This window comes from Polypterus senegalus, chromosome 18 (genome assembly GCF_016835505.1).
Source record: "Polypterus senegalus isolate Bchr_013 chromosome 18, ASM1683550v1, whole genome shotgun sequence".
Classification (NCBI taxonomy): Eukaryota; Metazoa; Chordata; class Cladistia; order Polypteriformes; family Polypteridae; genus Polypterus; species Polypterus senegalus.
The window spans coordinates 74,610,774-74,624,461 of NC_053171.1; the positions used below are offsets into that span (position 1 = coordinate 74,610,774).

At 39.1% G+C, this 13,688-nt stretch overlaps 1 protein-coding gene across 10 annotated transcripts in view; it reads left to right on the plus strand.

Moving 5' to 3' along the window:
• Nucleotides 1–12,143, plus strand: part of myh14 (myosin, heavy chain 14, non-muscle) — a 160,553-nt gene extending 148,410 nt beyond the window's left edge. For 8 of the 10 annotated variants that reach the window (XM_039741031.1, XM_039741038.1, XM_039741033.1 and 5 more), the window contains 5 exons: nt 297–505; nt 656–764; nt 1,001–1,173; nt 10,164–10,187; nt 10,367–12,143. In XM_039741031.1, the coding sequence (XP_039596965.1) occupies nt 297–505; nt 656–764; nt 1,001–1,173; nt 10,164–10,187; nt 10,367–10,574 (723 nt within the window). In that variant the 3' untranslated portion in view covers nt 10,575–12,143. The remainder of the gene's footprint in view (nt 1–296; nt 506–655; nt 765–1,000; nt 1,174–10,163; nt 10,188–10,366) is intronic. The other 2 variants (XM_039741035.1, XM_039741040.1) reach the window with 1 other exon arrangement.
• The last annotated feature ends 1,545 nt before the right edge of the window (nt 12,144–13,688 follow it).

Sequence of the window (13,688 nt, forward strand, 5' to 3'; positions counted from 1 at the left end):
GTGCGAGATTGGAGGAATGTGTCATATTTTTGAATGGACGTATAAGTCAGGTCTGATTTTATGATTGATTTTTCGGGTTTCAAGACCCGACTTATTTGCGAATATAATACACTGTAATCTATTTCAGGGCACACTCTGACTCATTTAGGGTCACTTCATGAAATTAATCAAACCTTGTGTTAACCAAGCACTTCAATAAATACTTCAGGACAGATACAAAAACTTCTGTGTCTAGGCATTTATTTATTAGGCATTTATTTGTTATTTAATGCAAACATTTCAAACATTTTTTTAAGGTGGAGACACTTACAGTCCAGCTGTCTGGCGAGCGAACACTGTCCCAAAAGAATGACGCAGCCCGGCAACACCTTGAACGGCAGAATAAGGACTTGAAGACCAAGTTGAACGAGCTGGAAGGAGCAGTGCGCAGCAAGTACAAGCTCAACATCGCTGCCATGGAGGCAAAAATCCAGCAACTGGAGGAGCAACTGGAGCAAGAGAGACAGTGAGTGCTTAGAAAGCAAAACTAAGATTAAAGAGCTGAAAATGGAGAGAGTTGGGGCAGAGATAGAAAGAAAATTTATCATAATAAGGACGAAGGGAGGGGAAGGTGGTTAAAACGCTGATGTCCATACCTTGCTTTTTGCCCTTAAAGGGAGCGCATCGTTGCCAATAAATTGGTACGACGTTCTGAGAAGAAGTTCAAAGAGATAATGCTGCAGGTAGAAGATGAGAGACGCCATGCAGACCAATTTAAAGAACAGGTCAGTGAAAGAAGGAGCAGAATGTGATTGTTGTGAAAGGCTACTGTCCCCTCTTATACCATCTACCCTCCATTTTTTATATGCAAAGTTTTTTGTAGCCATTCATATGTCCTTCCTCACCACCCAATTCCCCATCTTCTACTCCTGTCTTTCTTCATCTTGCAAGCGCTCTTCCTCTTTATTTTCTGCGGATTGTTTCTTTTAGCAGCTCCTTGTCATTTTTGTTTTTGAATCAGCTTGACAAGTCCTCAGCTAGAATGCGGCAACTGAAACGACAGCTTGAAGAGGCAGAGGAGGAGGCGTCCCGCGCAAATGCTTACCGCCGCAAATTGCAGAGAGAGCTGGATGATGTCAGTGAAACGGCTGAAACAATGAATCGGGAGGTCAGCGTGCTGAAGACAAAGCTCAGGTACCTTGAAGTAGAAAAGCCTTGGCTGACATTAAGGATGAGTGACTTGGGGTGTTGTGGTACATCACATATCAGTCTTTCTAAATTTAAAATTGTTTTCAAATTATTCTTATAGACCTTCTCAGAGTGTGGTACAGATTCTACAGATACAAAAGATCTGTGAAGTGTATTAATTATTTCTAAAGTGTGTGCTTATTGTTTTTTAAGCTTTATTGAACTTAAATTGATTGATCTGAATCACATCACAGTAAGTAAAACACCATTCAGTCAAGAATACACTCAGTACATTATTACATACTTTAGGATATTCTGCCAAAAGAAACACATTTAATGGAAAAAGGGATCAGGAGATGAAATGGAGTTAGGAAAAGAGCCCAATATTCGTTATTAGGATTTCTATAAACCTGGCTGTCAAAGTCAAATGCACCAAACTAAACCATAGTCAGATATTGAAAGCAAAATATTTAAATGCCAGGAACACTCATCACAAGGAAAGCACTGAAAACGTGCAGAGTCTGAAGTCTAGACTAACCAGGAAGTGTACAGCGCTTACCTTTATACTGTCCCATCCGTACCTAGCAAACAGTCCATCTCCAAAATATCAGTGGCATACCAAAATGGCATTGCTGAAAAACATGAAATCATTCTAACCAGAGCTGGTACAGTAAATAATGCGGCCTGAGGCGTGACACCCTTTGTGTCCTCTCTGGTTCGCATATATTCTTACCAAGCGTGAATCAAACCACTTAATCCACATACCATACATTTTGCAATTCAGGCTTCATAATACAATGGAACCTTGGATTGCTAGCATAATTTGTTCCGGAAACGTGCTTGTAATCCAATGCACTCGTAAATCAAAGCGAATTTCCCCATAAGAAATAATGGAAATTCAGATGATTCCACAACCAAAAACTATTCATATAAAAATGATCAATACAAAATATAAAATAAAAATACATAAAGCAAGTTAACCTGCACTTTACCTTTGAAAAGAATTATGGCTGGTGTGAGTCAGTTTCTAAACTCTTTTTGGATTGCACCCAATGGGACGACACCGGAAGAGCGTCCTGAAGCAACCGCAGGCTCCCAGCGCTGTAGCAGTTCACCATAAAAGCGAATCCAAAAAGATTGCAGTCATGCTATAAGCGCCTGCCATTGATGGATGATACAAGGAAAATTATAAGTGCAGGGCACAGTATTACTTGGCCACTAACCTGGACCTGACCCTGCCTGACTGAGGTGTCTGTGTATAGGAGAGTGTCATATCCCGCTACAATAAATAACCGTGCTGTTCCTGTTTTAGGCTGAATAAAGCTGGATAATATCAATGTCCCTATTATTAGAGACTTTATATCTTGCCCTGAGAGTTTTGGATTCCAGCAGCATACTGATGTTCCCACTCATTCTAAAGGACATATCTTGGACTTGATTTGCTGTTCTGGAGTTAGCCCGCTTGATTGTACTGCGGATGAACTCCCCATAACTGATCACTTTCTTATTTCATTCAACGTTAAACTTGCACTTTCCAACACTAAGCTTTCCCGTCTGTCTTTCCGTAATATTAAGAATATTACCTTAGATTCTCTTTCCTCTAGTATTGATTCCCTTATGGACATTGATAATTTATCCACTCCTGAAGAACTGGTCTCATACTATAACACTGGACTTAATGGTATTCTTAACTCTGTCGCTACATTAAAAACTAGATCTGTTTCTTTCTCCTTTTCTGCTTCCTGGTTCACGCCTGAACTTCGGCTTTTAAAAGCCAAAGGCCGGCAACTTGAAATGTTATATAAAAAAACTGAACTCTTTGTTCACAAAGAGATGTACAAAAACCATATACTTTATTACAAGGACTGTATTGCCCAAACTAAATCTTAAGTATTATAGTCTCATTATTTCTTCCAGTGAAGGAAACACCAAGTCATTGTTTTCACTACTTAACAATATCACACAACCCCCGGATTCCTTACCTTCTCACCTTTACTCAACTGAATTTTGCAATTCCCCCATGTCCTTTTTTAATGAAAAAATCCATAAGATTCATCAGTCTCTCGGTACGGATTCCTCCAGTACTTCATTTGAATTCCACCTACCAACTCACTCATTTTCCCCTTTTCAGCTTCCTACATTCTCAGAAATCTCAGATCTTGTCTGTAAGTCTAAGCCATCCACCTGTCAACTGGACCCCCTCCCTACATTTCTAGTCAAAGCCTGCCTCCCCTCTCTGGTCCCCCTTATCTCTGCTATAATCCACTCTTCTCTCACTACTGGTACTGTTCCTTCATCTTTTAAAACTGCTGCAATAACCCCAATACTGAAAAAACCTGGTGCCAATCTGACTAATTTCAGTAGTTTCCGTCCTATTTCTAATCTACCCTTCATTTCCAAAATTCTTGAAAAAAATAGTGGCTATTCAACTTCATTCTTATTTATTTCAAAATAATTTGTACGAACAGTACCAGTTTGGTTTTCGTCCCCTCCACAGTACAGAAACGGCACTTATAAAAATTACTAATGACCTCTTTATTGCTGCTGATTCTGGTTTTATTACTATTCTCATCCTCCTTGATCTGAGTGCCACCTTTGACACTATTTGTCACACCACTCTTCTCCATAGATTATCTTTGATTGGCATTACCCACACTCCACTAGATTGGTTCAGATCCTACCTCTCAGGCCGCACTCAGTTTGTTCAGCTTAAAACTTTCACATCCCAACCCACCGCTGTTGCTTCAGGTGGGCTCTGTCCTGGTGCCCCTTCTTTTCATTATTTACCTCCTTCCCTTTGGCAATATCTTTTGTAAATATAACATTAACTTCCACTGTTATGCTGATGACACCCAGCTCTCTTTCACTAGCAAACATACTACTTCCTTTCCATCCTCCTCACTTACTGATTGCATAGCAGAAATCAAATCCTGTTTTTTTTCAAATTTTCTTAAATTAAATGGTGGCAAAACTGAGGTTCTCCTCATTGGTGCAAAACCAGCATTATCCAAAACTGATCACTTTACATTTGTTATTGATATTTTCTCTGTCTCCCCTTCCCCACAGGTGTCACCCTTGACAGTACTTTATCCTTTTAGTCCCACATCAATAACATCTCCTGGTCTGCATATTTCCACTTGTGTAACATTAATCGTAATTAGTCGCAAGAGACTTCAAATGATCGACAAGGAAATGCGCGTCTGTCTTTCGGAAATTGATCCTCACATCAATCTCATATGTGCTGAAAAACAATCTCAACGTTCACATTAATTAAATTTAAGATTTATCCTTTGATTCCTTTATTAATAAAATGTCTTCCAAACTTGTAAAATTAACTGTTTTTATTGGCGATTGTCCATAGATTGTGTTGTCACGACTTTATTTATGGGTAGCCCCTCAGGTGCGGCGCAAAAGAAAATTTTTGGACTTAGTGCACCGCAACTCGAAAAAGGTTGCCTTTCACTGCTTTAGATCCTCTTCCTCCATGCACTTGACTGTCCCCTTCGTCCACTATGGGGAGCAGAGCATTCAGTTGCTCTGCTTTCCAGCTTTGGAACTCACTACCACCTGAGCTTAGAAATATTGAATCATTTTCACTTTTCAAATCTAAACTTAAAACTCATTTGTTTAAGACTGCTTTTTCTCTTTGATTACAATTGCTCTGTCTGATTTTAACCTTTAGAATCTGTGTTTATCTGTGTTTTGTCTATTGTTCGGTGTCCTTGAGTGTTTAGGAAGGCGCCTACAAATAAATAAAATGTAGTATTCTTCTTCTTCTTATTATTATTATTATTATCAGAGCTCATGTGAGGTGGGGGGAAACGTACAGCATCCATAAAAGCTGTGGAGAACTTGTGGGCAGTGGTGGGTATTATTGTGTAAGAGCAGGGATTCTGATTATAAATGTTGACCATTTGGCAGGGCAAAGATGCCTCAGTTATTACAGGCATGTGATCAGAAATCGTATGGCCAACTCCTTCTAGGCAGTAAGGAGGACAAATTCAATCATCATTTCAAAGTCTACATCACACTTAACGGCTATAAATTTAATGTGCTAGCATCTTTTATTTCTCATTCACACAAGTCTCCGGACCCTCTCCTATTTTTTCTGCTTTTTCTGATCATAGCAGATGAATGCTCCCCAGCTTTAAATAGCACCTTTAATAGGAGGTTTAAGTTGGTTTGCCATAGTAGCAAAAATGCCACAAGGCTGCCTTCTCTCTCTGGTAGTGGTGATGTCTCTCTATGTGCTTTTTAATTCTTTCAGGGTGGATGTCGACTTTTGGCCAAACTGTAAATGGTGACAAAACCCACCAATATGTTTTAGTTAGACTCTCTTTGCTAGAAGGAATGTTAGCTTCATTGGTTTGCCTGAGATTCCCTGCGCTCGCATGAGTAGTGAGGAGCAAACAACGGCAAAAATGGCATTGACATAAAACAAAATACTCCTTGGACAACGTTTTGCATATTATCACTGAATTGGACTCTGACTTGTCAGACTTCGATTTTCATACAAGTGATCAAAGAACAAATATGAGCTTCCAGCATCAGCTGATTGGTCTCCAGCTGATCGATCCCCAGTTGATCATGATGCTGAACAGGTTCATGTATCTGACACACCTACTGCAATGTTCGCCTGGGAGGACCGCCACTTACAGTGACAAGAGGTACAAACCAGATTGTGATGTACTGAACCACAACCGCCTGGCAGCGAGCCTGCTTCACATTCCTAGAGAACTGGTGGCCCCAGCACTCAGCAACAGACATTTTTATGTTGATTCCAGTGTTAAAACATTGCTTTGTGTACTTTTCAGAAAACTGAAATCTTCAGTCCTTTAAAGAGTTGAAAGTCCTGCCCTTTATAGGGTGTCTTTGATGGGTACTTTATGTAAGATGTTATATCAGCCAAAGCTGGACAACTGATTATGTTTCCATGGTCTGCTTACTTTCTTAATGAGGTTACTTTTAAGCTACTTATGAGAGACAAGTTAACAACAAGGTCCCAAGCCCCAATTTCTTCTTACAAGCATATACACACTGATTAGTTTGTCGAAGCTTCAACATATATAGAAAAAAGTGTAACACTTTTCTTATTTACTTTTATATTTGACTTCCCAAAATTCTTATCTAGTTTGCATGCACACCCAAATTAACAACTCTTTGAAAACAGATTGTCAGCCTCATTTACAAATGTGGTCAAATTTGCTGGTAGTCTCACATTTCATTCAAAAAATGCTGTATGCTTCCTGAAAAGTAAATACATGAAACACAATTGTCCCATGTATACCTGCATGCCTTTAATATGTCGTCGAGTAAAGCAAAGCAAGTGTGAAAAGAGATAAAAAAGTATTACTTATTTGACAGTGATATTCTGCAATAACCTTGACACATTTGTTGGTACCCCTAAAAAAGATCATAAATAACTGGATTAGAGTGATTTTTTTTTTTAAGCTAGCTGTTTTCTTTATTTAGTATCACACATGTATCCAATTGTGCAACCATTCATTCAGTTGATTTAAATGGAGAAAGGTCATCACTCTGCTGTTTCAGATTCCAGCTTCCTTACAGCTTACTTACAAAAGTTGGGCAGGTTTCATTTCGAAATTCTACACGTAATGGTCATAAATGGAACCTATTTTTATCCATATACTGTAATGGACTTTAGCTCGATGGCCATGGGGGGCAGAGTTGCGTGTCACATCATCACGCCTCCCACGTAATCATGTGAACTGACTGTGAATGCAGTACGTAGAAAAGAAGGAAGAGCTCCCTAAGAGCGCTGAAGAAAAAAGCATACAAGCTTATTCATAAGTGCAGCTACTGCGGAAACAAAGCACGGTGTAAACCGTAAGTTTAAATTATGTTTATAGACACGGTCCCGCTGCCATTTGTCATGCCTTTGTCGAATACTTCATTCGCGAGATACAAGTTTAATGAGAAGACACAAGGTATAAACGAGACTTTGGATCACTTTCTAATGGAGTTAAAATTGCTGTAGCGAGAAACTTTTAAGTTCCGGGTCTTAGCCAACATTAAATAAAGCCGTGGATATCGCAACATCACACAAGAGAGCAGCTCATGTGAACTGACTGAACGCAGTACGAGTGATCACTTCCATGCATCAAACCTGTTCAAAAAACGCATTACACAATTGACAAGGTAGGAAAAGAATATGCTCCGAGCTGAGCTCCACAGCTAACGCCGTCTTGCAGAAGCAACTTCGTCACGCTGCCACCAAATACTCACAGAAAAATCCACAAGTTAATACACACGCTGTCTCTAGAGTTTCTCCACACTCAATGTATTCCTCGCATCCCCTTTATACCCTCTGATCTCCCATTTCAATTCAGATGCCTCCAATTTCCAGTAAGGCTCTGCTGCGCGATGACAATTAAAAAGTCTCAGGGACAGACCCTACAAAAGGATGCCATTGATTTCAGGCAAGATTGCTTTTCTCCTGGACAACTATACGTTGCATTCTCAAGAGTGACCTCGCACAGCTTCGTCATATTACAACCAGAGTGCTGAACTGACAACGTGATATATAAAGAGAACTATAACAATCGTAATAAACGAACAATAAAACAGCGGAGAACCCGTGGATTAAATAGAAAGGCAGCTTCCTTGGCAAAGCAAGGAAAAGGGATGGCTTTATATGTCGTTCGTTTATAAAACATCGGAGAAGCTGTGTAAAGGCTGCTTCACAAAAAACCAACGGAGCGCCTTATATGAGCAGGCAGTCAGCTAAAGAAGGGAATCAATAAATATCTATAATCGTAATAAACGAACAAAAAATAGCGTACAAGCCGCGGATTAAATAAAGGAAATGGGTACCTGAACAGTAAAGTAAGTCTTAAATAGCTACATAATAACTGTAACAATCGTAATAAACGAACAATAAAACAGTACAGAACCGTGAAGCAAGGAGAGAGGACGGCCTAATATGGCGTTCATTTATAAAGCAGCGGAGAAGCTGTGTGAAGGCAGCTACACAAAAGAACAGCAGAGCGCCACACTCTGTATGTATTCCTCGCATCACTGTTATACCCTCTGATCTCCCATTTCAATTCAAATGCCTCAAATTTCCAGTAAGGCTCTGCTTCGCGATGACAATTAATAAGTCTCAGGGACAGACCCTACAAAAGGTTGCCATTGATTTTAGGCAACATTGCTTTTCTCCTGGACAACTATACGTTGCATTCTCAAAAGTAAGCTCAGTGCACAGCTTGGTCATATTACAACCGGACTGCTGAACTGACAACATGGTATACAAAGAGATCCTTAACAGATAGTTGTTGGTATATTTTTCCTCAGTTTAAAAAGGTTTTCTTTTCTTCTTAATAAAAATTTAAAAGCAGTTCTTCGTTAACTGCAAAGCACAGGGATTTTGCTATATACAGTATATATATATGTAGATATGTGTATATATGTATGTATGTATGTGTGTATATATATATATATATATATATATATATATATATATATATATATATATATATATATATATATATATATATATATATATGTATGTATGTATGTATATGTGTGTGTATGTATGTATGTATGTATGTATGTATGTATGTATGGTATGTATGTGTATGTATATTTATATATATGTAGATGTGTATATGTATATATATATATATCGATACGTGTATATGTAGAAATGTTTATATGTGTGTGTTTGTGTGTGTGTGTATGTATGTATGTATGTATGTATGTATATATATATATATGACAGCAACACTCATAACAGGGACAAAACAATTACATTGACAATCATGTTACGTTATTTTTAAAATGTTTCCTTTTCTTTTTCATAACTTCTTTAACACACTACTTCTCTGCTGCGAAGTGCGGGTATTTTGCTAGTTCTAAAATAAAAGCACAACTTCAATATTATGAGTTGTATTTAGCAAACTGTCAACTTTGTATCCTGTTTGCAGCATTTCCATTGAGTTGTGAAGAGTGACTTAATATTCTTCCAGGTGTCAATGTGTCGTTTGGGATATCACAATTTTTAATTGCATCATCTAATCCCATCCATTGTTACTCTAAATATTGTTGAAACTGTCTTGAAAGTGATTATAAATCTAACTCTGTCCAACAGAGAAGCACATTTTTTCCCCAAAATGGCCTTAGTGGGCGAACAATTCTAGAATATATGACCTAGCGAGGCCAGGGCTTGAATACTTTGCTCGCAGTTAGGATCCTGTCTGTGAATGATTTTCAAAACATTTAGTCATGATAGGTGTGTGTGTGGTGTATAATTTTTAGCTGAATTACAAATACTGAGAAGAGTGTCATGAATGGTTGAGTTTCATTACTTACTCGAGCTTCTAATCGGTAGGTCCCTTTAACATTGTTTCCTAAGGACATCTAGGGTTGTGTTCCTTGAAGTAAGTAGTGAAGGGAAGTACTAACATTTTTTATCACTCCTAGGTTGTATATGTTCAACCATAGATAATGATGAAAGATTAGGGAAGTTGGACAATGTCTACTTAACAAAGTACATGCAAAAATAATATTGTAGTACAAGATTTGCATTTAAAGTTCTGGATACCTAATGTGTTTCACAAAGTAAATCCGTTGCAGGTTAAAGAAGAGCTAAATGCATTATTAATATACACTGTAGCATCTGGCTTAAAGTGTTTCCTCAATTGTTCAATATTTTATGCACCTATTGCTCCACTGGATTGCTAGTAAATTGGTGAGAGTTAATGCCTATTCATTGAGGTAGAACGTTGAAACTTTAAGTAATTAACTCGGGGTCAGGCCTTCAAAGCATTTTTGAACAATTGTGTTTATTGAAGTCTAACATTCCCCCAAAGCACACCAGTAGGTCACACCGCCTCAGCATGATACGAATGAGTGTAAGTTTGTCTCTGCCCTATGTATATCTTGCATGGCTTCGGGTGTGCTTCTTTGGTACTTATGTCTTCTTTTCTTCGAATAGTAACTCATTTTTTGTTTTTCTCTCTTATGCAAACATTTAGCCAGTCAGAGCGAAGACGAGACAAGTAGGTTCCACTTCTGCCCATCTTATTGTTGTTGTTAGTTTTTATTTTAAGTATCTGCACTCTTTTTGGTACTATTATTTCTGTTTTTCCTTGCTTTCGCTTGCTGTTTCCATATGATGATATTCCGCCAAATGCTATTCAGCTGTATGCTAAGGGACCTCTCTTTCTTGCCTCCTCAGAAGAGGACCCCTGCCCTTCATGATCAGGACCACAAGGCGGGGATTCCTGGGAGATACATCACTGGAGAACTCCGACTCGGAGGAGCCCACCACCCCAGGAACGACTGATCCTGGCACCCCTGGAACCCCTGAATCTGGTAACGGGACTGTGAACCAGAATCCCAGGGCTTCTCCACTCCCGCCATACCTACCACCGCAAGGAGAATGAAGACAAGAACGAAGAAATAGGTCTGGGTGGGAGGGAACTGGGGTCTGACGCGTAACCATGGGTTTAAGGTGAAAGAGTCAAGTTTGGAGATGCAAAGTTTTCAAACCTATCAGCCCTTTTGTGTACAATGGGGTCATCAAGGCCTTTTTGTAAAGTGTGGAATTAACCAACGCCTTTCTTTTTTTAATTTTCTTTTAGCTCTTATCAGGTCAAAATGCAGTTTTGAAGGTGTGCAGTTGTTTTAACTGTAATTCATTTTTTCTTGTTATTCTTTTTTTAAATTGCACTTATTTTCTTTTATATGTTTTTTTTGTTTCAATTTAGATATGCATTTATTTTAATATGTTTTTAAGGCATTGAACTTTTAAGGAAATACAGGAAGAGACCTTCGACTTGTAAAGTCACCAAGAGTGTGACACACAGGGATGAGGGGCCTTGTGAGGTGAAATGTGATCCATGCAGATTGCCATCCTCAGCCTTTTGCATTGCTTCTGCTGTGCCCAGGGATGCCGGCAGGGTGCAGTTTTGTAAATGGGTGCTGGCATGTACCCCAGATTCAAGCTTTGCTTAAGTAATTGCTCTATTATCACAGGATGCTGAGTGGGAAGGAGCCTATCAAAGCACGGAGAAGTATGAGAGAGCAGAGGATGGCCAGAATCAAAAAGGACAGGGCCCAGTTTATACGTCAACTATTTGTGTGATAGTCTGGGAATTCTGTATAACGTGCACGTCCAAAAATAGAGTGCCAGCGGGGCATTACTACAAGCTAGCGTTTGCACCCCTCAACAATGGAAATGATCCAAATTCAGCTAAGCATTTTGATGCTCTTAAGTGCACTTGTTTACTAGGGATTAGCTCATTTTTAATTTAATATGATAATACTCTCTTTACCGTTTTTCTTCTGTCCCAGCATCTATAAGGGAGCTTGACCATATGATATTCGGAGCAAGTGGCCACTTTGGTTAATCACAGGATTCAGTAGCGTAAGAGAAACAAATGCATCTTGAAAAAAGACATACCACCTTGTAGTATAGTCACTATAAATTCTCGTTTTTATCAATTATTTGAATAATGTAAAGCAAGTACAACTTTAACAGTTTGTTTCAGCTCACAAAATGACATGTCTCTTGATCGCACCTTACGAAGAGAAGTGTGACATTTAGTTTAACATTGCAATTGAAAAAATAATGCAAAATAATCCTTTTAAAAAGACAAATATATTGTCATTTTAGACAAATGCGGAATAGCAAATTTGCAAAACTTGGTATTGCTTTATTGAGTTGTAAGGGCTTATGAAATTTCTTTTGCTGGTTGAAGAATGTAAAATAATTGTTTTAAGGCAGACTTAATTCTCATGCGCAGCTGTCTGATTTTGCAGTTTTAGAGTCTTTGGTTAATTTGTTTTTCTATTTATGACAGGTTTTTTTTTCCCTTTTTTTTTTTTTTTATAATCGGTGAAAGATCTTTGGCTGTGTGCGCAAGTAAGTGCGTCTTTGCGTGTGTCTTGCTCACTTGCTACTTGAGAAGTTCTTTAAAAAAAAATAAAGAATCTTTTAATTTGCCCTCCAAGTTATGATTTGTGTCTTTTGTTGTGTTATAAAGTAAATTGGTATCTTGGAGTAGCCCAGAGGTTCATGTTGCTGTGCCAAAGCTCCGCGATGCTCTGTGTCTGAGCCGTAGTCACACAGTTTTCTCTGGTCTTGTGGTGCGGGTGGTCTGCTTGGTTCTCGGTGGGTGGAGCAGACTGAACCAGTACTCCAAGTAAAAATCCATAAAGTTAAAAGTTCTCACCCGCTAGATTTACAGGGAGTGACCCCATTTTACGAACTGATCGGTAGTTTGTAAGGCAGGAAATTATTAACTGAAGTATTGTTACCTATAGAAAATAGTGCATTAGGTTGAGTTACATTCATAGAAAGAAACAGTATACAGTTTATGGAATCACTGAATTATTAAAAGGGCAGTAAAACAATATTTAAACTGTTTGTTTATTTTTGGCTCTAGTGTGTGCTTGGTGTGTGGGTGTGCTTGTGTGTGTCCTGCGGTGGGTTGGCACCCTTGCCCAGAGGGGACTGGGTGGTCTCTTGGTCTGGAATCCCTGCAGATTTTATTTTTTTTTCTCCAGCTATCTGGAGTTTTTTTTTTGTTTTTTCTGTCCACCCTGGCCATCGGACCTTACTTATTCTTTGTTAATTAATGTTGACTTATTTTTATTTTTTATTGTGTCTTCTATTTTTCCTTTTGTAAAGCACTTTGAGCTACATTTTTTCTTGCATGAAAATGTGCTATATAAATAAATGTTGTTGTTGTTGTTGTTGGTGCCCTGTGTTGGCTGGGATTGGCTCCAGCAGACCCCCGTGACCCTGTGTTCGGATTCAGCAGGTTGGAAAATGGATGGATGGATGGTTTATTTTTCTAAAAGGCAAAATAAACACATTTTCCGCATTAAAGCAGCTTAGTACGAGTGCAGTGTCTTGATGTGCAGCTTGATAACCGCTCATGCGCCATCTCTCATTCCAAATCCACTGGTGTTGCTGTTCTTCTGAAAAATGAACCCAGTGTTAACTGTCTTGACGCATTCATTTTCTTGTGGTCATTTAGTCCATTTTTTGTTGTTTCCATCCATCCATCCATCCATTATCCAACTTGCTATATCCTAACTACAGGGTCACGAGGGACTGCTGGAGCCAATCCCAGCCAACACAGGGTGCAAGGCAGGAATCAAATCCCGGGCAGGGCACACACACACACACACCAAGCACACGCCAGGGACAATTCAGGATCACTAATGCACTTAACCTGCATGTCTTTGGACTGTGGGAGGAAACCCATGCAGACACAGGGAGAACATGCAAACTCCACACAGGGAGGACCCGGGAAGCAAACCCAGGTCTCCTTACCCACTGCGCCACCATGCTGCCCTTTTATGTTATTTCATATTTTTCCCAATGTGATGGCTTTTCTTCTTATCGTTACCTTGAATCTTAGTAATTTTTGTTGGAAGACATGATGGAGTGAAATGATAGAAGTCCATCACAACTGGCACAACAGCACAGAACAGCGCCACCAACAGGTGCAATGTATCACATAGGAGCTGTAGGTAGTGACGTGAGT